The sequence below is a fragment of the Coffea arabica genome, chromosome 6c, assembly GCF_036785885.1.
Source record: "Coffea arabica cultivar ET-39 chromosome 6c, Coffea Arabica ET-39 HiFi, whole genome shotgun sequence".
NCBI classification, from domain to species: domain Eukaryota; kingdom Viridiplantae; phylum Streptophyta; class Magnoliopsida; order Gentianales; family Rubiaceae; genus Coffea; species Coffea arabica.
The window spans coordinates 35,970,145-35,996,380 of NC_092320.1; the positions used below are offsets into that span (position 1 = coordinate 35,970,145).

General features: G+C 38.0%; 1 protein-coding gene across 1 annotated transcript in view; it reads right to left on the reverse strand.

Moving 5' to 3' along the window:
• The window catches only part of LOC140008743 (uncharacterized), a 56,581-nt gene extending 30,820 nt beyond the window's left edge, over positions 1-25,761 (reverse strand). Inside the window, exon 1 of the mRNA XM_072053607.1 lies at positions 25,129-25,761. Coding sequence (XP_071909708.1) covers positions 25,129-25,761 — 633 coding nt within the window. The remainder of the gene's footprint in view (positions 1-25,128) is intronic.
• Positions 25,762-26,236: the final 475 nt, after the last annotated feature.

Here is a 26,236-nt window from a genome sequence, read left to right on the forward strand (position 1 = left end):
CCCGTTTCCGTATGCCGTTTCCGCACTCGTATGTGCCGATTTTGCCGTTTTGCTTGTTTTAGGCATATTAGTAGCCGTTTATGATATTATGTGACGCAATCTTCTATTTCAGACGGTGGTGAGCTAGGTGGAGCCGGTGGGGCCTACTAGCTACTCCTCGCGGCACAAATTTCAAACTTTTGCTCTTTTGTTCGTTGAGTAAGTATTCAGACCGCTCTTATGTGTTAGTTGCTTATGTGTTTCGATATATATGAAAAGGGTACCTAGGCGAGGGTGTACTTTATCGCACTCGACCTAAACCCTAATTTACGCGCATATTTGTACATGGCATATGTATATGAATCATTTTGGAACTAAACCCCTTGAGCTTATGGCTCGGGGTGACTTTTGAATAAATTTTGTGAAGTTTGTGAGTTTGGGGCCCGATCTCATGACCTAGATGGACTATTCGAGCCGGTTAGGGCTTGGTCGAAGTCAGTCCAACCTAGTTTAAGGTCACCAAGTTTGTGAATCCGGTTCACCGATTATGTGGACCAAGTTTGTGACCCGAGCTTGTGAACCAAGCTCAATTTTGTTCGCTCGAGCAAGTTTGTGAGGTGTCTGGCCAGAGAGGGTGATAAGGTGTACGGTGGGAGTACAAGTGAAGTTCTACGGACCATTATTTGTGGTCGACGGAGTGTCGGCGGGAGGTCACGCATGGCAAACGATCTGGCTTTGGAGCCACCTGTATCCTTATTATGTGATGTTACTTTTTTGCTTTTGCTTTGCTCTTACTGTGTAACTGTTGTTACGTGAAATTTATGCTTTTGCCCCTGTTTACTTACTAAGCATATAGCTTACCCCGTTCTATTTGTTTTCCTTAGCAGGGGGCCGACACGGGAATCGCTCGGGAAGGTGGTTAGATTTTGAGCTATAGAATACTTGAATTTGGATTTGTTAAAAGTTGACGAGTAAGATGTATATAGTTGGCGTGGTGGTTGTAGTTATCAGTTTTCTAGGTTTTACTTTCTGGTACTCGTGATATGTAATTCTTGGAGAATTGGATGTAATATTTGAGATTTATCTTATATTTCATTGGAGGACTGTAGTGAGTGAGTGAGTGAGTCCCGGCGAGAGCTGGGCAGGCGACCTGCCGAACCCTGGGGTAGGCCCTAGGGGAAGGTGGGGCCGTCACATCATGTGTGTTTGAGAAACTAGCACTATAGACCTATTTCCCTTCTTTTATTTTCATGTGGACTTTTAGGTGTTCCACTCTTGTGATATTAGATAACTGTATTTTGACTCTTTATTGACTACTCTTACCTATACTCTCTTGATACTTACTCTTCTATAGAAATATATGGACTTGGCCTTGATCCTATTGTGAGGACCCAAAAAATTTTCTTATTTTTATCTTATTTAATTATTTATTCACTCGTTTTCTCCGAATAATTTATTTCATTTTAAATCCATTTACATGGAACAATGCCTTGCTTATGTTTTTAAAACGTTTTGTTAGTAAAATTTATTTTTCGGAGTCTCATTTAGTAAGGAATAATGAGTACACATTTTCCGAGGTAAAATTCGATTTGAGAGTGCAATAATCTTGAAGAATTAAAAATGATCAATAGTGGACTAAGAAAAGTTATTTGAGAGATTAGATGTGAGTGAGTTAAAATTTAAGTTTATACCGTGCACGCGTCGAAAGTTTCTCGAAAGTCGCGCATGTACAAACTAATTAGAGATTTGAGGAATTAATACTTGTGAGGACTCATGTTTTTATTTCAAAAATAGTTATTTTTAGGATTATTTACCCTAGTATTAGTGAGTTATATTATCGTTACAAGAGTTTCTCTTAAGTTTCGCTTTATCGCACGTGAATTGGAAGTTCGTGTGACAACCCCACCTTCCCCTAAGGCGTACCAAAGGGGTTAACGGACTGTCTACCCAACTCTCGCCAAGACTGTTAAGACGGTTATATACAATCTAAAATGTTTCGAAAAATAATAGCGTGTTTAAACGATTCAAAATCGCGAAATGAAAAACGAAAATCGAAGCCGCACATGAATAGTGCCGGCCACGTCACAATCCCCTACCGATTACCATCAAATCATATAAACCCTGAAATTAGACATTTACAAACCAAAGTAATACATGAACATTTCCAAACACGTTTATATACGTAAAGTTGCAAATTTACAACTCAACAGAGAGGTTGGATCAAAATACACTTAAGGTTTTCCAACCATCGAGGAGCTATACAAAAAATATTAAACTAGCTCCACTTGGCTTCCAAAATCACAGTCTCCCAAAAGTTATTTATATCCCTGTAAGGAAAACTCTAACGCCCCTGACCAATATTGTCCCACAGTTAACCACCCCCATTGGGCCATGGGTTTTGTTCCTGGAGGTGGGGTTATAGCCCATAACAAGTGAAGAGCCCAAACTCGCAGGTCAAGAAACCCAGCACCCCTCCAAAAGGCCTCGGTCAGGTGGGAGAGACCACTACAGGCTATTAAAGAAGCCCCAGGACTTCCTTCCTAGCCGATGTGGGATCATTACAATCCACCCCCCTTAGGGAACCCAGCGTCCTCGCTGGCACACGGGGGTCGGGAGTCGGCTCTGATACCAACTCTAACGCCCCTGACCAATATTGTCCCACAGTTAACCACCCCATTGGGCCATGGGTTTTGTTCCTGGAGGTGGGGTTATAGCCCACAACAAGTGAAGAGCCCAAGCCCGCAGGTCAAGAAGCCCAGCACCCTCCAAAAGGCCTCGGTCAGGTGGGAGAGACCACTACAGGCTATTAAAGCAGCCCCAGGACTTCCTCCCTAGCCGATGTGGGATCATTACAATAGTGTGAGAGCCCGAAATTTTCTTAAGTACTAGGTTTTATTTATTTTTTTTCTTTTAATTGCACGTTTTTCCACATCTTATTTATTTGAAAAATTGTGAAAATAATTTTTTTTGAGTAAATATAGTTTTTAGATGATTTTCTAGTATTGGTTAGTTTTTGAGAAATTTAAGAGCGTATACCGGACGTGGGATCCATTCGTGCAATAAGTGTGGTAAATGTGGTTCATTTGGAGTAGCTTTGTATACATGGTGTTATGAGATAATTAGGGGTTTGGTTAGTTCATTAATTCTTGCAAGACAAAAGAAATGAGATAAGCTTGGAATGGACACATGTTGCCTTGTGATTGGAGCTTGGCAATTGACTAGTCTTTCTTTACCTTTACTAAACCAATTTTGACCAAAATTTGTCTTTCATTTTCACCTTCTTGGCCGGCCAACTCTAGAGAGAAAAGAAAGAGAGCTCTTCAATTTTTGCTCCCTTTTCTTGCCAAAATCTTGTAATCCAGCCATTTATTTCTTAAATTCCTCCATAAAACTTACTTGCTAGGTGTGATTGAGGTGCTTGGTGGTTTTTGTTTGGAGGGAGAGACTCTCATCTACCTTGCATCTAGTGTTTGTAAGGTAAGTGGTTAAGAAATTGTTTCCTTGTTGGTTATGAGGTGAAATTAGTAGGTGTGGTAGTTGAACAAGTGATCTTTTGGATGATTTCATGACTTATGGTGAAGATTGATGACATTTTCTATTTAATCATGAATTTTCGGATTTAATATGATTCATATGTTGTGGCTTTCTATGATGATTGGAAATGATATTGAAGGAAGCTAGAAGGTGGAAAGTGTGGTTAATTACAAGAAATTTCTGTTTTGGAAGGAAAATGGGAAAGTTAGGGGTCATTATCTTACATTCTGTCCGGTTTTATTGCACCATGTTAGAGGCCGAATTGGCCTTGGATTAAAACATGAAAGTTGTAGGGAATGATATTTGCCTACAAAATTTCAGGTCAATCGGAGTAGCGTAACTTGAGAAAAGTCGGAATTACCCTTGCTGCCCTGGTTTTACCCGAATTTGAGAGTTGCATCTGTAATTGGTGAATTTGGTTGGGATTGCTTCTGATTTAGTTGTTGAGGTCTTCTGATGAATTGTAGGTCTGGTTCTTAGCTTTCGGATGGCTTTGGAATTACTGAATTTGGACTTAGGTAGCCTGATTTATGATGTTTCCACCAGAATGCAATTTGTGAACCTATTTTTGCGGTTCTAGTGTAGTATCTTACATTTTTACCTATTTGCACTCAAAACTGGATAGAGTTTCCTTCTGGAACATTGTAGCCCTGTTTCTTAGCTTCGAAATGGTGGGTCTTGCACCTACATCTGATAATCGTAGTGCCTTTGGTGCCATTACCGCAAAATGATGTCAAAAAACTGTTTTTCTGGTTTTAAGCTTAACTTTCATTTCCGGACTTTTTCCTAGCTTGAATTGTACTTGTACTACTTGGAGCTTACTGAATGGCTATTGAATGAACTTATTTTGTGTGTGCCTTTGGGAGTGATTGAGGAAAACAAAAGAAGCCTTGATGGCTGGAAAAGTAAAGAGAGACAAGGGGAAGTGCTGTCCAAATGTTTGTAGGAGCTTCGGTACAGTCTTGGGGAATTTGCTATATCTTGATGTAGAAATGTCAGAATTCAGTTCCGTTTGTTGTGTTTTAAACTAGATTCATAGAGCTATAAACCGTGTGAATTTCAGATCCTGTTTCTATTTTTCCAATTTATGGTGATTTTTCAAAGTTGACTGAAATCTTGTACCTGTTCTGTCCTCCACTGGATAAAGCAGCAACTTGCGACTTGAATTCGACTGACTTACGTTCTGAATCTTACAATAGTGTTTTCTGGAAAGTTATAGCCCTTTGAATATATTTTCCAACGGTATAACTTTTATTAATTTTAGACTTACAAAACTTGAGATATGATTTTTCATATAAGGTCGCGCGGAACTGGAAAAATTCTGTTTTCCTAGTATCGATCTTGCTTTCTTTATCTACTTCAAATTTGGAGTTGGTCAGTCATTGTAGGAAGGGCTTTGAGGTTGTTCATGCTTTTAAGAATAATTGATACTTTTTTACTCCGAGGTCACCTCTTTGCTTTGCATTAATGGTTCCTTTGACTAGGCATATGGCTCGTAACCGAGTCTCACTTGCGAATTCCATACTCGGTCTTGAAGTCGAGTCTTAAGTGTTTGCCTTGATTGTTCTAGGAGGTAACGACGAGTGAAGCCACAGTTGGGAAGGAAACTTTTGAAATTATCCTTGTTTGATCAGGTGAGTGTACGACTCCCCTGAGTTATTGTTAAACTGGTTTTCTGTACTTGTAACTTGCTACTTGAATATCTTTCCTGACCGTTTATCTTGTATGAGACGAGGGTGTACTTTATCACACTCGTTCTCTTGCCTGTACTGAACAAACTGGAATCTGTTACTTGTACTTGTTATGTACTTGAACTTGTTACTTGCACTTGTTATTCGATCGTTTGGAAGTGTGTCCACGATCGTCCTGTTAAACTTGATCGTCCTGTTAAACCTGAGCTCAACCTCATGGGGAGTTAATTAAATCGAGCCAAGCAAGGGTTTGGTCGAGAAAATTGACAATCCGTGGGTGCCTGTTTTTATGGAATCTTTTAGTATTGAGACTCTTGATTCCGGTATACTCGAGTATTACCATTCCTGTTTTATTTGGCGTTCGGGCCCGGTAAGGGGGTATGAATGGTGAATGGGATTCGGCGTTAAAGCGGTGTTCTATTGGACTGGTTTTCTTTAGTTGGAAGTTGACAGAGGGTCAACGTAGTCGGATCAAGTATTGCAACGGGAAATTGGCTCCTGAGGGCCATCTGTATCCTTTCTATCTCAGTTTTTACATATCTCCTTAATTGGTACACCTATGTGATTAATTGAGCATGAAGTTCCTTGGTCCTTCACTGTTATTATTTTTGGTACCTCATTGAGCTTATAGCTCACCCCGTTTTGTTATCCTTGTTTTCCTTACAGGAAAATCTTTTGGGAACAATGATGTTTGGAAGCATGAGTTGAGCTAGATATATATTCTTTTGTATAGCTCCTCAAGAGATATAAATCTTGAATGTATTTTGATCCAACAACTCCCTTTTAATGTGTAATTTTGCAATCATGTATTTATATAAAAGTGTTTAATCATGTACATGTGTTACCCCGCTCGAACGTGTTCATTTTGTTGGATACATGGAGTTCAATGACATTACTGAGATTTCGGACGAGTATAGTATCCAAGTGTGAAAAAAATAAAATCTGGCAGGGATTTCGACAATATTATGAGTTGGTAAGTTACATTTAACCTGGAGGTTTCCCAATCGTTTGTTTTGTTTGGTTTCTTTCACGCGTGCTATAGAATTGGGAGTGATTCGACCCCGTAGTCCCGGCGAGAGTTGGGCAGGCGGTCCGCCGAACCCTTTGGTTCGCCTTAGGGGGAGGTGGGGCTGTCACAAAAACAAAGGCAATAGAGTGAGTTTTCGCCCAATGAGATACCATCACCTAAGTAACGAAGTTCATATAAGCACAAAGCTACTCAAGCCAAAGGCATTCAATAAGTGAGTCAACTAACACCACATTTCAATAAAGATTTTTAAAAGGATACGGACGGCTCTCAAGAGCCCTTTTCCTCACTTGCCGTACTTGATCTCGCCCCGTTGACCCTCCGCCAATGCTTAAGGAGTAACCAATACCGTAGACTCCACTTTCTCCAATTTTCGTCCACCTCACATACCCCTACTGGGCCCGAATTCCAATCAGTTTAGAAATGGTAATACTCGAGTATACCGGAATCAAGAGTCTCATACCCAATGATTCCACATAAACAGTCCCCATGGCTTGTCAATTTCCTCGACCAAGCCCTTACTGGCTTGATTCAATTGACCACCAATGGGGTTGAGCTCAGAGTTAATAGTAAAGGTCGTTGGATACACGTCCAAACAGCACTAGTTCAAGTGTATTCAAGTGAAATTCAATTGATATAATAAACAGTCACTTAAGCCATAGAGTATGAGGGCGATAATGTACACCCTCGTCTCAACCAATATCATCAGTAAACACAAGCATTCCATTCATAGATTTCAAGTATAATGTGAAAGCCCCACCTCACCCTAAGGCGAACCAAAGGGGTCGGCGGACTGGCTGCCCAGCTCTCGCCAGGACTACAGAGTCGAATTTCACGAACCGTATAGTACGTGTGATAGGACCCAAAGAAAACGAACAAATGAAACCACCAAGCTCTAATATCACTTACCAAATCATGTGGTGAAACAGGACATTGATTAAACACTCACCAAAGCCATAGAAACGTAACATCTCCCTGAATACACTTAATAGACAAGATTACATACTTATACATGTATTTACATCGGAGTCTTCAGCAGTTTAACTTGAATTACAAGCCAAAGTGTTCATACTGGTCAAAATATAGTTAGGGTTTCAGTTACAAAAAAGCTTAACAAAATAACATATACATTAGCACGACCCCTTTCTTCCAAAACCGTGGTTTCAAAGCTTGTCCCCTGTAAGGAAACAAAGATAATGGGAAGGGGGTGAGTTTACGCTCAATGAGGTACCAAAATAATAGCAAGTAAGAATCATAGAACTTCATATTCAATTAGTCACATATGCAAATAAAATAAAGAAATTAACAAACACCATAGATAGAAAGGATACAGGTGGCTCTCAGGAGCGAAATTCCCATTTGCTTCACCGAAACTTGATCGAAATAATAGTTGACACTCCGTCAACTTTCCAAATAAAGTAACCAGTCCCGTCTAGTAGAGCACCACTTTACACCAAAATCCGTCCACCAAACTTACCCCTACCGGGCTTGAACTCCAAATAGTTCAGAAATGGTAATACTTGAGTATACCGGAATCAAGGGTCTCAATACCCAAAGATTCCAAAACAGACTACTGTGGTTCGTTATCTAATCGACCTGGCCCTTACCGGTTCGACTCGAGTAACTAGCCACATGTTTTGAGCTTAGAGGTCACAGAAAAGTCGTTCGATACAAGCCTCCAAATGACGTCAGAACAGATACAGATACAGATAACAGATCCAAATTCACATAGTACATAGGCATACAGACAGATAAGAGAACGAGTGTGATAAAGTACACCCTCGTCTCAAATAGAATGAACAGATAGTACAGTAATTCATATCACAGATTGCATGTACAGAAACCAAATTAAACAACAAAAGAGGGGAGTGGTACACTCACCAATTCAAGTAAAACAATTTCAAACGTTCCCCCCTGAAGTACTTCCTGGATCACCAGCACGTCCTAAAATGATCAAAGTAAAACAATTATGGTTCCTATGGGAACGACATTCACAAATGAAACTCAACTATGAATCGTATGCCTAACCCAACGAACTACAAATGCAACGGTGCAAAAGCATGATTTTGGAACAAAACGTAACGAGAGGACCTAGGGGTTGAACGACCCAAAATCCCTTCATTTCTACCAAAAGGCAACTCAACTTAAAGGAACCAAACGGCCTAGAAAATTGGACAGCATTTCCCCTAAATCTGCTTACTTTTCCAGCTATCATGGCTTCACTTTTCATCAAATCAGTCGCAATGTCACACACCAAACAATCTCATTTCAATAGCTGTTCAATAGGCTCAAAGTTTTACAGGTACAAATTCAAGCTAGGAAAATGTTCGGAAATGAAGTTTAAGTCAGAAAACAAAAGACAGATTTGACGTTGTTTTACGTAACGGACAACTGAGGCTATGCTTATCGAATTGGAATTAAATTTTTACCATTTTGAAGCTAAGGCAAAGGCCTACAACTTTGATGAAGATCACTCAGTCCAGTTCGTAGTGTAGCTAGGTCAAAATTACAATATACGAAACCAGAATCTCACAAACCGGTTACCTAACCGCACTATGGTTAGACGAAAATAACTCAAGCTACCAAAGTCCGATTGAGGTGTATCTTATGGTGTTTCGAAACCAAGACATATACCTACATTTCTTATGAAGACCTCCAAAGCCAAATCATGCATTTTCATGGTCAAAAATGGAATTCCTCATGAAAACAGAAATCTGTCCATGAAACAGGGCTCATGGGCAGTCAAGGGTATTTCGATCATTTCAAATACTACAGTACTCCGATCGGGCTGAAATTTTACAGACAGCTATAAAACATCATTTACTACAACTTTCATGTTTTGTACTAAGCCTTATTTGGCTTCTAACATGCCCAAATAAATCCGCTCAGAACAGGACAAATTTGAAACCCTAAACCTGGAATTTCCGCACAAAGCTGAAATTTTCCACAACCAACTACAACTAACATATAAAAGCCTCATTTTACACCATATCAAACCATTATTCATGGCCAACCACTAATGATCATATAAAATCAGAAAAATCCCCAATAAAATCTGAAATTTAACTAATTCTACCTCAAACCACAAAATCTTCCATAAAATAACATACTTAGCCACTACAAACCACTAATTGACCATTATTAGGAACAAAAGTAAGTTTCCAAGCAAAATACCTTAAACCCTCAAGAAAGGTAGTAGCTTAGTGGTTCCTTCTCCAAAATAACTCCACCAAGACCTTGATACACCCTTAGTAAGTCACCTTTGTGGATAGATTCAAGATTTAATCTGTTGGATTTCAAGTTATAAGCAAGAAATGGAAGATGAAAGTTGAAGCTCTCTTTCTTTTTTCTCCCTAGGAGGTTCTGCCAAGAGGATGAAAATTGGAGATGATTTTGGGTCAAAATTGTTCCTATTAGTAAAGGTAAGAAAGTTAGGTAAGTCAACCATCCAATTGGGTCGTGACACATGGCACCCTTAATGGTTCAAGCTTATCCTTTTGTATCTCCAAGATTAAACCATCTAAGTAACCTCTAATTATCTCTTAACACCTAGTATATTAATCCCGGTATACAAAACGTAATCTAATTGGTCGAATTTATCGCACTTAACGCCACTAGCGGGTCCCACGTCCAATATACACTCTTTATTTCTCATGAACTAACTTATACTAGAAAAATGATTTAAAAACTATATTTACTTATAAAATCTCAGAAAATTCAATATAATAGGGTAGAATGACAAAAATGCAGGCGAGAAAAAAAATAAAATTAGGAAAATTTACGAGTCCTCACATATAATAAAGCCATGAAGTAACAATCATGTGAGTAGTATACTTACCAATCAAACAAAGAGAGTTTTCACAAATTTCTATCCAACAAGCGCCTTGCGTCACTGGCACGCCCTAAAACATTCAATAAAACACAATGAGACTCGATTACGAGTCATAAATCCAAACCACACATCACTAATGTAAAGCCGTAAGAACTTGAAAGTAATATAAGGTACACTTGGTGCTAAAGGTTTAGACAACCCCAAGGTCCCTCATTAACATGTAAAGCAACCCAATTCCAAGAAAGGATATGGACCTAAAATTTGGACAGCATTTCCCTTAAAATTTCAGATTTTCATCCTACAATCAATCACTTATATCTCCCCAACAGAACCACATACCATTGTAAGTCATAGGCCATTCAATACACCTTATTAGGGTTACAATACCCTTTAAACAAAGCCAATGTGACGACCCCACCTCCCCCTAAGGCGTACCAAAGGGTTCGGCGGACCGCCTGCCCAGCTCTCGCCAGGACTCACTCACTATCTCAATCGAGTCACGTACACACATTCATGAACCATAAATAACATTCCCAATTCAAGCTTATAATTTACATTAATAGAAATCGAAGTACGAAGTCTCAATACACCAAACTAGATCAAAACGAATACAATCCAAATACAACATGTTCCATCCGAGGAATAGCGTGAGTACAAGTCAAAATCAAACAGCTAGTCTATGCTAGACTTTACATATCTCACACCTCGCTCGTACCCCTGAAAGGAAAACAAATGGAGTGGAATGAGCTAAAAGCCCAGTGAGGTTCCAAATAGCAAATTGACCATTATTTATAAGTACGAGTTTTCGATATAGCAAAGTAACGAGCATAAAGTGTTCATAAATGTGAACAGTAACACGTCAAGTAGCAATCTTAAAATGAGCGAATGTAGAAAATTTTTCAAAAGAAACAATAATCCAATAAACAATAATTACTCCAAAGTATAAGGATACGGATGACTCTCAGGAGCCAAATTCCCATTACATTACCAGAAGCTTGATCCCGTAGTAGTTGACACTCCATCAACTTTCAAGTAAATAACCAATCCAGTAGAACACCACTTAAACGACTCTCCGTCCACCGTTCAACCCCCAGCTGGGCCCAAAATCCTCAAGAACACGGGTGGTAATACTCGAGTATACCGATTAGTCGAGGAGATATCACTCCACTCGACAATACAAGAGACCCAGGGTTCGTTACCCAATCGACCAAGCCCTTGCCGGCTCGACTAGAGTAACTCGCCACAGGGTTTCTGGAATTCCAGGAAGTGCGCGCATCATAAACAAGTATATCAAGTCAATTGCAACAATAAACAAGTATATCACGTAAGGGCAAGTGCGATAAAGTACACTCTTGCCCTATCAATTCACGTATATAACATGTACTCATATTGGTCACGTATCAAGTTCAAGTATCTAGTGCAATTCGGTATTTGAAAGCACTCACCAAAAGATATAGTGCCTTTACTGGTCACTTTCAGGTTATACTCCGGGTTCGGAGTCCAAATCTGCGATAAAACTCAGTTTGAGAACTTTGAAACATGACTAAGATTCGAAACTTAGACGTTTCGTTCAATAAAATCAAGAAATTGAAATTCACTCGGATGGTAGTCGTGAAACACTTGCTCGCTTTTTAAATGGTAAAACTTTGTAACATTTATACTTGAAAATGCCATGCAAGTCGAAAGTATAAGGAAAACATACTCCGAGCAATCATTATTTCCTTTCTCAAGGGTACAAGTTCGGCCAAGTCCTTACTTATATACCTCGGAACAAGAAGACTCAAGTACCCTAGATGGTTCAAGCAGTAATCACTCTTAACCCTTACTCAAGTTGCAAGTAGTTCTCTAGTCTTCGAGCGTAAATTTGGGCAGCATGCCCCTTGTGTTTACCTAATTTTCCAGCCATTTAGGCTTCATTATTTTTCTTCAACAACAACCCAACATCATACATATCAGCAATTTATGTCAAGAGCCGTTCCATAGGCTCACAATATCATAATAACAAGAATCGCATTAAGGACAAGTGCAGAAATTCAATTTAGCACAAGACAGATTTGACGTACAAATACGGAAATAACATATCCGAGGCTACGCTTATCGGATTGAGGCGTAACCTATGCCATTTCGAAGCTAAGATACAGAGCTACAATGTTTATAAAGGTCACTTTGTCCAGTTTCTAATGTAACTTGGTCAAATTCTCAAATTACTAAACCAGAAACGAATTCATCGGCTGTTTAAATGCATTACGCTGTAACGGACATAACTCAGTGTACAAAAGTCCAATTCAGGTGTTCTTAGAGGAATTTTAAAGCTACTTCATAACAATACAACTTTCATGTTTTGGCCCAGAGCTAAATCAGTACGGCTCCTAGTCAAAAAACGTGATAAACTGGACTTAACTGATGAAACGGACTGCTGGGAAATACTTAGAACAGTAAGGGTATTTTGGACTTTTCACGTCCTATGTTGCTCCGATTGAGCTGAAATTTTGTAGGCACCTATAAAATTCTATTCTCTACAACGTTCCTTCTTTGACCCAAAGCCAATTCGGCCTCTAACACACAGATACAAATTCGGACAGAATGTAAGCTAGAATTTCCAGAAATCTGAAATTTGTAGTTTCTAGTGCAACTTTCCCCAATTTCTCACCTCTCACACTACCAAAACATCTTATACAACATTAATTGTAACATACAAGCATCATACATCAAGTTGGGCAGAAATTCCACAGCCCTAGTTCATCAAATAAATTGGGGAAAAACTTCTACACATGCTAGCATCCATGAATCCACCACCAATCAAGCTACTAAGCTTACTTTAACCATGATTGAAAGAGAAAGTTAGAGAGATATCATCCTCTTACCTTGATTAGAGTTCACCAAGTGTAGCCCAAGCTTTCTCTTTCCAAAATTTCACCAACAATCACTAACTAATCACTCAAAGGTAAGTTTAATCGGTTTAGAAATTTAATTTGTCACTTGGTTGGTTAGAATCAAGAAGAAGGAATTGTTTCTTGCTCTCACTTTCTCTCTCCCTCTTGGTCGACCAGCTGCTGGAAAAATGAAGAGGAAAGTGCAGAAAATTGGTTTAAGAAGGCTAGTTAATCACTTGGCCAAGAAACTCTAGGGTGGCGACACTTGTCGCCACCACCACCTTTCATTTTTCTCTTTCTTCCTTGCTATTTTCTAGCCTCAAATTTTCGGTCAAAGCAGCTGCCAAACAAGAAGATATTTTGCTCAAAAGTCAATAAGCTTGTAGGGTAAGAAATTGGTGGTCAAGTGGTGCGTTCAAACGGTAATGCGCGGGACCCGCCGGTTCGCGCCGTTTTTCTTAAAACTCACGTACTAGGGTTTTTACTTCCCATTCACTAACCTTACATCATTGCTACTACTCACATATTATTTCTCACTTAAAAGTCACTTTTAATCATCAAATTGATCCTCGGCCAGTACCGAAAATTCATCCGGCGAAAAATCGCGAAAACCCTAATTTTGCTCAAATCTTGAAACCGAAGTGTAAAACCCTATTTCCAGGTTCATCTGCACTTATTGTTGAACAATTGGGTAGTAGGGCCTTAATAAATAATAATTTTCAAATAAAAGGAAATTTTTTAAGAAAACGTGAGGAATTTACAATTTCAATAATTAACATTAGAATCTCTAGTAAAATATGAAAGATTTAAGAAACCGTTTAGTCACAAGTAAACTAGGGTTTTTGATTAAAACATTAGGGTTTCTAGTCGTTTAAAACGAAATAAGGTTTTAAATCAAACCCGAAGAAATATACTTTAATATTTTCTTCACAAACAACCTCCTAATATTCGGGATGTTACAGCCAATTCAAGAGTCCCACAATAACCCTAGAAAAGCCCCAATTCAAAACCTTAAATCTGAAATTTTCCGTACAAAACGGAAATTTTCCGCAAAAAGCTACAATTAACACACCAAAGCTTCATTCTAGACTATACTAAGCCATCATCCATGGCCAACCAACACTAAACATATGAAAGCAGAAAAATCATGCATAAAATCAGAAATTCATCAATCTCTACCAAAAGTTATGAAATCTTCCACAAAATCACCTCTTTAACTATCACAAGTCCCTAATTTAACATTATCAAGAACGAAGGAAAGATTCCTTAGCCACTTACCTTGCAAACTCAAGAAAAGAAGCAACTTAGCACCTTCTCTTTCCAAACCACTCCACCAAATACCTCAATACTACTTAGCAAAGGGTTTTTATGGAGAAATTTGAAGTTTTAACGGTTAGGTTTTAAGATTGAGCAAGATTGAGAAGAAGAAAGTTGAAGGTTTTCTTTTCTTTTCTCCTTAAGAGAGTCGGCCAAGGGAGATGTGTATGAAGATGAATTTTGGGTCAATTTTTGGTTATTTAGTAAAGTTGATAAAATGGTCAAAGTCTAAGAAGTAATCACCAAGTGACACTTGTCACCTTTTTGGTTTAAAGTTATCCTTTTGTCTCTCCAACATCAATCCATTTGGTAACCTCTAATTATCACCTAACACCTAGTGATTTACTCCCTGTATACAAAACTTAACCTAATTGATCGAATTTTATCGCACTTACCGTACTAGCGGGTTCCACGCCCGGTATACACTCCTAATATCTTATGAACTAATTTATACTAGAAAAATGATTTAAAAACTATATTTACACATAAAAATTATCTAGAAAATTTTTCTAATAAAGAAAATATAGAAAATACGTGCAATTAAATAAAATAAAGCCTAGAAAATAAGAAAATTTTCGGGTTCTCACAATTCGCATTTTTCGCGTCAAATTGACTCAATGGAGATTTAAGAAATTAATACTAGACTACTAAGAGTTAATAATTATAATGTTAAAGGAAGTACACTAGAGGTTTAGTGCACAAGTGAAACTAACCCGAGAGAAAACGGACACGACACGCGCGCACGCGAGTACTATTCGTAGTTGACTTTTGCTCAAACTTTTAACCACAAACACTCAAGTTTCTCCAAGAAGCTTCATTCATCAGCCCACCCTCTCTCTTCACTCTCCATAGCCGGCCAACACTTCAAGGAAGAAGAAGAGAAAAACTCTTCACCATTTCACTTCAATTCTTGCTCCAAATCCTCTACAAATTACCATCCAACCTCAAAATCATTTGGAGATTCACTTAAGCTAGGAGATAGGCATCATCTCACGGTTTTTCTTGGCGCTTTAGAGGTGCAAAAATTTCTGGTTTCTCTCACGGATTAGGAGGTAATCATCCAATCTTCTAATCTCGGCTTTAGTGGGTTTAATCTAGACTATGAAGCTTGTAACTTCATTATTGATGTTGTTATTTGAATTGGAATGGTTAATGTGGGCTCTATGAAATCCCACCTTGGTTGTATGGGTGATGTGATGATATAATGCTTGATTTGGGTTGTTTAAGTGTTGTTTAAGATAATTATGGATAGAGAATCGAAGGAAAGTTGAAGGAAAATTTCGTAGGAAAGCTGACTGAAATCTGCCCTAATTTTGCCGTGGCATTAGTTCGAATTTTTGTTGCTCAAATGATTGTGAAACTGATGTATATATGTTACATAGTGTGTATAGAAAGTTTCTACCAAAAATCAATTGATTTGGTTGAGTAAAAGTTGAAATTTCGAAATGAAAGGCAAACTGGAAAACGTGTTTTGGGCTGATGAATAGTGTCTCTTTAATTGAACATATCTCTCTGTACAAATTTCAAAATCGAGTGCCGTAAAATTCACCATCTGGTTCAAACTAAGTGATCCATTGTGGTACACCAAATTTGTCTGTTCTGTTCTACTGTTCTGTTTGAATAGCAGTGGGAAGCTGCAACCTGTCACCTGAATTCAAACTACCTATGAACTGATTTTCCAAACAACTTCTTCTGATGAAATGTAGCCTTATGATTCTAGTTTCCAACGTCACCAACCATTCTCAATTCCAAGTTGTATTGAGTGAGATATGGTACAATTTGTAAACTACAGCTGAGCTAGAAAACCCTACTTTTTGCTGGCCAACTAATTTGGTTGTTTGTGAGATGCTTTGCTTTGAAAATTTTGATGTCAACCAACTATCAATTGCTTATGAAATGTTTCTTGGACCTTGGTTTCACAAATGAACCAAAATGGGACTGATTTCATGGTGCAAAGTGTTTAAAAAGGGAAAGAAAGCAAGAAGACAGATTTGTCTTGGAAATTTCTTGAACTTTGGTAGTTTTGTTAACTACCTTCCCGTATGAGTTTTTACATGAAATTTGGTAGAGGATTAGTCCTCATTTGGGAGTTGAATTGTACCAAATTTGGTGTTATTCTAAGTCCATTTGATACCCAAATGATGACCCAAAGTTTACTTTCAAATCTGGAAAATTCACTGTTTAATAGTGAAAATTTTCCAACTTTGAGCTACTATATCTTGACACTCAAAACTCCAAATCTAATTCCGTTTTTTGTATTTGAACCCTTGATTGAAATTCTTATCGTGTTATGAACTTTAGAGGCTAGTTCACTTCCTGTGAATTTTGCCGAATTTCCAAAATTTGCCGAAAAAACATGATCGAAACTGTCATGTATGCTCAAGTCAGCCACTTTGAGCTGAAATTTGAATGTCTGTTGTTTATAATCTTGGAAAAGTGTCTTCTAGGAACTTTTAGTAATTTGAACTAAGATTCCAATGGTACAAAGTTTTCCAATTTTGGACCTATTGAGTGAAAGATATGAAATTTCAAAGATTGTCACTTAAAACTGAAATTTTCCGACTCGATGGGAAATGAGTTTTTAGAAACTCTTCTCCATCCTTTGAAGTTGATTGACCATTTTAAACTTGATTTCATGGAAGAAATCAGTTTTTTCTTTTGTGTTATTAAACCCCACTTTTGAGTCTCGATTTACGAGTATTTAACGCTCTCTTTCATGACATTTTCTTAGTATTGTACAAGTGTACAATCTTCCTTGTTAACAAAGGGTTTATAAGTAATAGTATGTGATAGGCAATTATTATTTGCTCAGGCGCTCAAGGGGACCTTCAAGAGGATCTCGAAGCGGACGTCTAAACACTTGTTTGAGCACTTACTCCCTTACTTTGATTGGTGAGTGTCAAGTGCATGTTATGTGGTTAAAAACGTGAATTATTTTGCATCAATTATGTGAAATTGGAAATTTTGAATCGAGTGTGTACTTTATCGCACTCGTTCTCTTTCAAATGAAAATTTTATTCGAATTTGGCTATGTGCATCATACTTGAAACCGTCAATTGGAGCGTTGTCTCATCGACTTATATTCTTATAATTCGTATTCGTGGTTCACATTTGGAATCGTCGAATGGAGCGCTGCTCATCGACTTATATTCGTATTCGTATTCATATTCGGGGGACGCCCAAACTCATAGGCTAACCTTGTAAGTCGAGCTGGCATGGGCCTGGTCGAGAAGCTTGGTGAACCATGAGATTATTTGTAAAGCTTGATCTATTTGAGAGATCTCTCTTAGCATACTCGAGTAGTATCGCCTTCTAAATGATGAGCGGGCCCAGAACAGGGAGTGTAACGGTGAACAGGATTCGTGAAGTAAAGTGGAGTTCTACGGATTAAAAATGCCTACCCGGATGATAGAGTGTCATCACGTGGAGGTATATGATCGAGACCCGGCGAAACAAGTGGAAATTAGCTCTTGAAAGCTCCCGTATCCTTAAAAAGTGTGTTATATTATAAATTGTGAATTACTTGAACTTTCTGACTTCAATTCTTGTACATATGTTATCGTTACTTGTTACTAGAACTATGTGTTCGCATGTGATGTTTTGTTTTTTTCTCTTGGCCTCACGAGCATCCGCTCATCCCGTTAGATTTGTTTTCCTTAACAGGAGCTGAATTGGAAGGAATTATGGAGAAGCCTACTTGATGGATCTTTTGACTAGAATTTTGGGAATGTACTTGACTAGACATCTTTTGAAAGTCGTATATTTTGCGGAAGTTGATATACTTTGAAACTTGTGATGTAAGATTGAATATCTATGTATGGAAGCGATTTATTTTCTCTACTTCGACTTGTATATTTAATTGTTGTCCCTTTAAGTTTGAATTGGTATTGTATCGAGTCCTGGCGAAAACTGGGCAAATGTCCTGCCGATACCCTTGGGTTCGCCCTTGGGAGAAGTGGGGCGTCACACCTATCCTTCTGAGAGTGAAACTTCTGGGGTATGGGAATTCCGAGGAAAAGGGTTTGGATTCTAATCTTATATACAACCTCTTGGGGAACTTAGGATGACCGCTCTGATTGAGGATGGAAAAAGTACTACTGGGGGGAAGAGGGCATAGTTTCTTGTTGCGCATGCCTTTTGAGATGAGTGTATAGTGGAGAGTGAGTTAAGGTGCAAAACTTGTGATCTAAGAAGTATAATTCAGTGCTTCATTATGTGTATAAGACCCAAGAATGGGAGTAAGTGGCATAGTATCTTGAGGTATTTTCTTACTTGTGTTTCACTTTCTCATTTATCTTAGTTCAGACTAGTTAATGCTTAGTTTGGAAGTAAAAGACCTTAAGAGATATATGGTTAGAGTTTTAACTTGTGATTAGCCACTCCTATCGATCTTTCGATCTATCTGGCAAGTTGTCATTTGAGTTAATGTGAAGTGGTGATATGAAGAATTTGAAAAATATACATGAGGAAACAGAGGTTTGTCGAAAGGAGGTAGAGTTCTACAAGAAACTAGTTGACCACTGGGAAGGACGATGGAAACAAGAGTGAGTTACTGAACAAGAACATGAAAAGGCGAGGAAATTACGAGAAGAAACTAGAGAAATTGCGAAATAAGGTATGAAATAAAATTATTGGTGCATTCACCTACTCAAGTTGTCTCTCCCAGACATTCCTAACAACCAAATTAAAAGTGGTGAAGGAAACTCCCATGATACAAAGAAAGAAGAGACACATTAAGAAGAGATTTGTAACTATTAAGTGTGAAATCTATGAGAAAACTTCATACTGGAAGGTGTGAGTTGAAAATTGGTGCCTTGTAGATGCAGCAACTTTGGACGTCAAGTGAGAGACTGCTCGAAATAAATGACTTAAGCTATGGAAAATCTGCTTAGTCGAAATTTGCCCTTCATGATGTTTTATCTAGAAGAGTTATATTTGTCGGACTATATATAGCGAAAGTTTTATGTAGTAAGTTGGATTCCAGTTATAAACCTTGAACTTGAAGCCTGATGTTTGCATTAGTAATATGAAATGTCTATGTTCGGTTGGCATTAAATTCCTATCCATGAGTCAATTGCTGCAATTTAGTCTCGAATTTAAGCAAGGATTCTTCATTTGTGATTAGTAAGGAAGGAATTTTAATGAGAAAGGGTGATACGTGTTTAGCTCGGATAAGTTGGAGAAAACCCTGTAAAAGAGAGAACTCGAGTTTATTTTGCAAGCAAAGGGTGAGAATTTTGAGGACGAAATTCTTTTAAGAGGGAGAGAGTGTGAGGACTCAAAAATTATTTTATATTTTCTCTTAATTTAAAAAAATAATTTATATTTTCTTTTATCTTAATTTCATGGTGACTTTAATGGTCGAGTAAAGATTTCTATCTTTTCCCTTTTATAATTTGGTGCATGTTTCATTTGATGCATGTTAAGTCTCATTGATGCAAGAGGGCAGGCTGACCAAAGCATGGCAAGTGAAGTTCAAGTGGAACTAAGTGGTCCAACGACTAGAGCGCGTGCCAAGAATTTTAAAGAGACAATGCAAGCCCTAGTTTGTGCCACTTACGATGGAGTTGACCATGCACATATTAGAACTGAGCTTGAGCAAGACAAAACAATTCGTTATACTCTCATTCAAGCTCTTGAGCCAAGTGAAGTGGAGTTGGGAGCTTCATCCGAAGTTTAAGTGTCAATTTCTGTTTTGGTTCGTTATTTATTTGAGTCGTTTTGCTTAGTGTTATTTAAGCAAGGGCTCAATGATAAATTACCTTGCTTTATTTAATTGTTAATTGCTTTCATAGGTTCGGCCAAGGCTAGGGTTTCAAGAGGGCCGAATGTGTCATTTAATTTTGGGATAACTAGTGATTACAAATCACATTAGGTCTAGGGTCTATGTAAGGCTATAAATAGCCAAACACTTCCAACGTTTTCATTAGTTATTCAATAAATCAGAATTTGAATGTTTTAAACACCTTTCTCTTGTCCAAGAGAATCCTTTTTGAATACTTGAGAATTTGCTCGAGAGTATTCATCGAACTTATCAATCAAGTATACACCTTGGTTGTGGCATTCTTCCACCATAACATTGATTCACTTGAACAATTGTGGGTTGAGATTCAATTCGAGGTTCACAATCTAGGGTTAGAGGAATCAAGTGTTATTCCGCAACTCCAACTTGATTCGCTTCATCTAGATCCGGGACTATGTGGGATACAAGTTAATACTTTCGAGCCGGTTCGTATCAGTTGGTATCAAAGCTAGTTGACAAATTCAAGTATATCTTGTTTGTGACGCCCCGAAAACTAGGAGTATGAGAAACCGAAAATTTTTATATATTTTCTCGACATTATTTTGTTTTCTTGTCTCTAAGTTTGTTTTCTTCAATATATTAATTTTTATACATTTCTATAAGGAAATATAGTTTCCAAATCATTTTCTTGATCCAAGTTAGTCCACGTTAATTTTGAAGTGCGTTTTGAACGTGGGACCCGCAAGTGCGGTAAATGCATTATATTTTTGACAACTTGCTAGAATTTTGTATTAAGTGATATTATTTTACAAGGTGTTAAGATATTTGTATTGGAGAGACAAAAAGATAAGTTTTAAATCTAAAGGTGACAAGTGTCACCATCTAATTTACTCTTGACTTTGACCATTTGACTTTACCTTTACCTTTACCAAATAAATATCAAAAATTGACCAAAATAAGCTCTTATTTCAAGCTCTCTTGGCCGACTTTCTTGCTCAAAGAAAGGAAGAAAACTCTCCACAATTTTGGTCTCGAATCTTGCTCAATCTCTCAAATCAACCGTTTAATCTTGCATTTGTTCCATAAAACTTCTTCTATTAGTGTTTGTGAATTGTTTGGTGGAGTTATTTGGAAGGTTAAGGTGCCTAGTTGTTCTCTCTCTTCTATTGCTAAGGTGAGTTGTGAGGAACCACTCTCCTTCCTTAATTGATGCTTAAATCATGATTAGTGGTGGTATAAGGTGCAACTTTATGGATTATATTGTGATTTTTGGTTGAGTTGGTGAAGTTTTATAATTATTGGGGATTTTTCTGTTTTAATATGAACATGATGGTGTGGCTATATATGATGATTTGAAATGGTATATAATGATTCTAGAAGGTGGAAAAAGTGGAAGATTGCAAGTAATTTCTGTTTTGGAAGAAATCTGGAAAATTAGGGTTCCTTGGTTCTTCATTCTGTCCGAAATTTTAGGTCATAGATAGAGGCTGAATTGGCCTTGGTTTAAAACATGAAAGTTGTAGAGAATGGTAGTTTATAGGTGCCTACAAATATTCAGGTCAATCGGAGTAGTGTAGAATGAGAAAAATCGAAATTACTATTGCTGTTCTGGTTTTACCCGAATTTGGGAATTGCTTCTGTAATTGGTTGTTTTGATCAGGAATGCTTCCGAATTGGTTGTTGAGGTCTTCTGATGAATTGTAGCCCTATGTCTTAGCTTTCAGATGGTTTTGGAATTTCTGGATTTGGGCTTAGGTAGCCTGATTTATGGTGTTTCCGCTAGAATGCGTTGTGATTCTGGTGCAGTATCTTGCATTTTTTACCTGGTTACACTCGAAACTGGGTTGAGTGACCTTCTGCAATATTGTAGCCCTGTCTCTTAGCTTCGAAACGGTGGGTCTTGTACCTTCATCCGACAATCGTAGCACCTTTGGTACCATTACCGCAAAATGACGTCAAAACTATTTTTCTGGTTTTGAGCTTCACTTTCATTTCCGGACTTTTTCCTAGCTTGACTTGTCTTTGTACTACTTGGAGCTTGCTGAATGGCTATTGGATGAACTTGTTGTTGTGTGTGTACCTTTGGGACTGGCTGAGGAAATAATGAAGCCATGATGGTCGGAAAAGTAAGCAAATTTAGGGGAAGTGCTGTCCGAACTTTGAAGGGACTTGTTTGCATTGAGTTTGTGATCTAAGACTTGGATTTGAGCAAGGCAATGTTATATGATGGATGATTTCTGAGCCAAGGAGGTGAGTGACCTCAAACTATTTCCAAAGTTATTTATGAACCGTTTCCTGCATTATTTACTTTTGAACTGTTTCCACAGTTACTTTTGAACCGTTTTCTTGCATTATTTACCTTTAAATTGTTTCCAAAGTTACTTTTGAACTGTTTTCTTGCATATCATGCGTGCTTGCATATGAGTGTTCCTTGTTGCTATATTCCTTGATTTATTGGCTTGTTATTATTGATTGATAATGTGTTAAGTGCTTTCAATGATTGTTAAAACGAGTTTTCTAGGCGAGTGTGTACTTTATCGCACTCGACCTAAATAAATATGAAATTTTCAATGATTAATGATTAAATGCTAGTTGCGCATGAATGTAAGCCGTTTGGCTGAACTGGCCACTGCCCTTTGTTACCGATTGACTCGAGCCAGAAGCGGACTCGGTCGGGCGATAGGGTAACCCTGGGTGAATTTGGTATACTCGAGTATTACCTTGTAGTCCGGCTACGTCCGGATGGGTGGAGTCCGGCCAATGGTCAGATGGGTGGAGTCCGGTCAACGTCCGGAAAAGGGGATGAACGAACAAAAGGATGAACGAGGGATTCTACTTACAAAAAAATGTGTTTTCAAACGATTGGAGGAATAAGGGGAAATGTCAGGGGAACGAACGAACAAACGAATAGCTCCATGTAAGCCCGTATCCTTTTAATGAATGTTACTATCGCTTTCCATTGTAAATGTTCCTTGAATTATTGATACTCCATTTTAATGTATTGTAAATGTTGTAATTGTTTCTAGACTTATCATTTGATTCTTGACATCATTGATTTATGACATCATTGAAATGAACTATTGTGAAACCGATTTGATTACTGATTTTAATGGTTACTCGCTGAGCTTCTAGCTCACCCCAAAAATATTTTATTTCCCTCCACAGGGCTCGTGGCGAAGGAAGGACTTGTAGTACTTGTTCACGTGACTGGATGGCATATATCTTGTATAATTTGGATTTGGAATCATTTTATGTATAGTTGAGAATCGTTTCCGCTTCGCTTATGACATGTAATCATTGGAGACTTGGATGTGTAATTGTTGGAGAATTTGATGTAATTTTTGAGATTTATATTGTAATCTGTTTGAGGAATGTAGTGAACGACTGAGTCCCGGCGAGAGTTGGACAGGCGACCCGCCGAACCCTCTGGTTCGCCTTAGGGTGAGGTGGGTCCGTCACATTGTTCGTGTCAAGTAAGTTTTTTCGTGTTATAAATTCTGGTCGTGTCTTACTCTCTTAGAGTTGCTAAGGTCTCGTGGTCTTCCTTGTTGTTTCGCGTCTTGTTGCTTGCTGTCCGAATTTCCAAATCTGTTTGCATCATGTTTTGATCTTGTCAATGTCTTGTTGTTTCTTGAGTGTTGTCCAAAACAAAAGCGTACAGTGCACGCTATTGTTCACGACTCTGAAACAATTTTACTGTTCATCATCACTGTTCATCTCGAAGTTACTGTTCATCCGACAAAAAAAAATTCCAGAATATATTTTCCTATTTGTTCTTGATGATTTTAATCCTTGAGTGCTGTCCATGATTGCATCTAGTAGTTTGCTAGGGTTTTCTTGTTAAGTTGTGTTGGATCTTGTGTTCCTTACACTAATCGTGGCTGGTTCCTTTGTTTCTTGGAAATATACAAAATTTCTTGAAGTTCTTGATAACCTTTCGTGAATTTCTGGAAATTCTTCAATAAATCTTGAAGTTCTTGGGTTGACAAGTAAGGTTCTTGAATTCTTGAAATCAAAGTTGACCAAATCTTGAACCTTGGACAAACCTTAGTTCTTGTTTTCTTGAACAAGAAAGTTGCGGTTGATCTTGTGCATAACTTGAGACCGAATCTTGTTCTCTGAGCATTGATCTGTAGTGAAGGAAAAGATAAAAAAAAATCTGTTTTACGTGAAAAAAAGAGCAACGCAAGAAAAGAAAGAACACACTCGATCCTTCTTGAAGTAGAACAAGAAAGCAATCTGAAATTGGGATTCCAAGTTGACTTGGGATTGAAAACAATTCCTAGTCACACTCAACTACCAATTCAAACTTGCCAAATTCTTGCACAAAGCCTCACAAATCAGCACCCTAACCTTCCAAAAACAAACCCAAGAAACCTTGATTAAACTTCCAACAAAATTCCAGCCAAGGTACAAATTGGGTAGAGTAATTTCTAGGATTTCAAAATTTCTGCCAATTGCTTGTTGTTCTAGCCATGGTTAACAATCTATCCAGCGTTAAAAGTTAGATTTTACAATAAAATTGTGAGTTTTATTCACTTCTCTTGTCTAAGAGAGCTTTGCTTGAATACTTGAGAGTTTTCTTAAGTTATTCAATTTGAACTTGTCAATCAAGTATACACCTTGGTTGTGGTGTTCTTCTACCTTTAACATTGGTTCACTAAATCATTCAATTGTGAGTTGAGATTCAATTCAAGGTTTGCAATCTAGGGTTTAGAAGGGTCAAGTGTTTTTTCGCACTCCAACTTGATTTCTTCGTCTAGATCTGGGACATTAAGTTTTGAGTCCATGTAAGGCTATAAATAACCAAGCACTTTCATTGTTTGAAGTAGCTTCAATATACATAAGAATTTTGTGTGTTTTAACACCTTTCTCTTATCCAAGAGAGTTTCTTTTGAATACTTGAGGATGACTTGAGATTATTCAACAAACTTATCAATCAAGTATAAACCTTGGTTGTGGCTTGCTACATTAGTGCAACTCCCAGGATCAACCACCAAGCTACAAACCTTGTCTTTGATATGATAACGCGTGTAGAATATGTTTTCGCATTGTAGATCCTCCACGCTAATTTGAGTAGCTGATGCACGTCGAGCTATTAGGCCAACACAATCTGATGTGGGCTACTCTACTTCGATTTCCTCCTCTTCATCCTCAACCAAATATGGCATCTTCTCGTACTCATCCTCTTCATCCGTTAGCATTTCTCCTTTGGGCATCATAAGCATGACCCGTTGGTTCGGACATTGGGAAGCAATGTGTCCAAACCCTTGACACTTAAAGCATTTAGTGTCGCAGTTTCTTGGTTTAGGGGCTTCTTGGTTGGCCTTGAATCCGTCTCTTGGAGTTGGTTTGGGGAATGAAGCATTAGGCTTCATGGCTCCACTTGGTTTTGACGAATTTTGTGCAAACGAGGTGGTATTCTCACTCCTTATGGTCGAGCTTCTGCAATTTCTAGATTGGAAGTTGGGGTTTTGGCAAGTTGTACCCCTCCTCTTGAGTCTCCTTTCCATCTTGACAGCTTTGTCCAACAGTTCCCCCATATTAAGGTAGTGTTGAAGCTCCACAACATCTCCAATTTCGGCCCTTAACCCCCTTGCAAATCGAGCCATAGTTGCCTCCTCATCTTCTCGAACATCAGCCCTCATCATTGCCATTTCCATCTCCTTGAAGTAGTCTTCGACTATCATACTACCTTGAGTGAGGGTTTGCAATTTATGGTGCAAATCCACATGGTAGTAACCCCGTATAAAGCACTTCCTCATGATCCTTTTTAACTCCTCCCAAGTTCGGATGGTTGGCTCCTCATTCCTCCTTTGTTTGATGAGGAGTTGATCCCACCAAATAGCTACGTAGTTCGTGAATTCTATGGCAGCCAACTAGGGGTGTGCAAAGTCGAAAAATTCCGATTTCGAATTGATTTCGGAATTTCAGTAATTCAGAATTGAATTTGGTAATTCCAATTTCGAATTGGTCAAAATTCGGTCGAATTCGAAAATATATTTTTTGAAATCGGAATTACCTATTTCGAATTGGGGAATTCGAAATAGGAATTCAAAATCGTAACTATGATTTCAATTTCATTTAATAATATATAATATAATATTTTTAACAATATCTTATATATGTAATATATAATTTATATTATATAACATAATAAGTTAATAACAATAATACTAATACATCTAACAATTAACAAAAATTACAAAACAACCTATCAACCTCCAAAATGACCAAAAA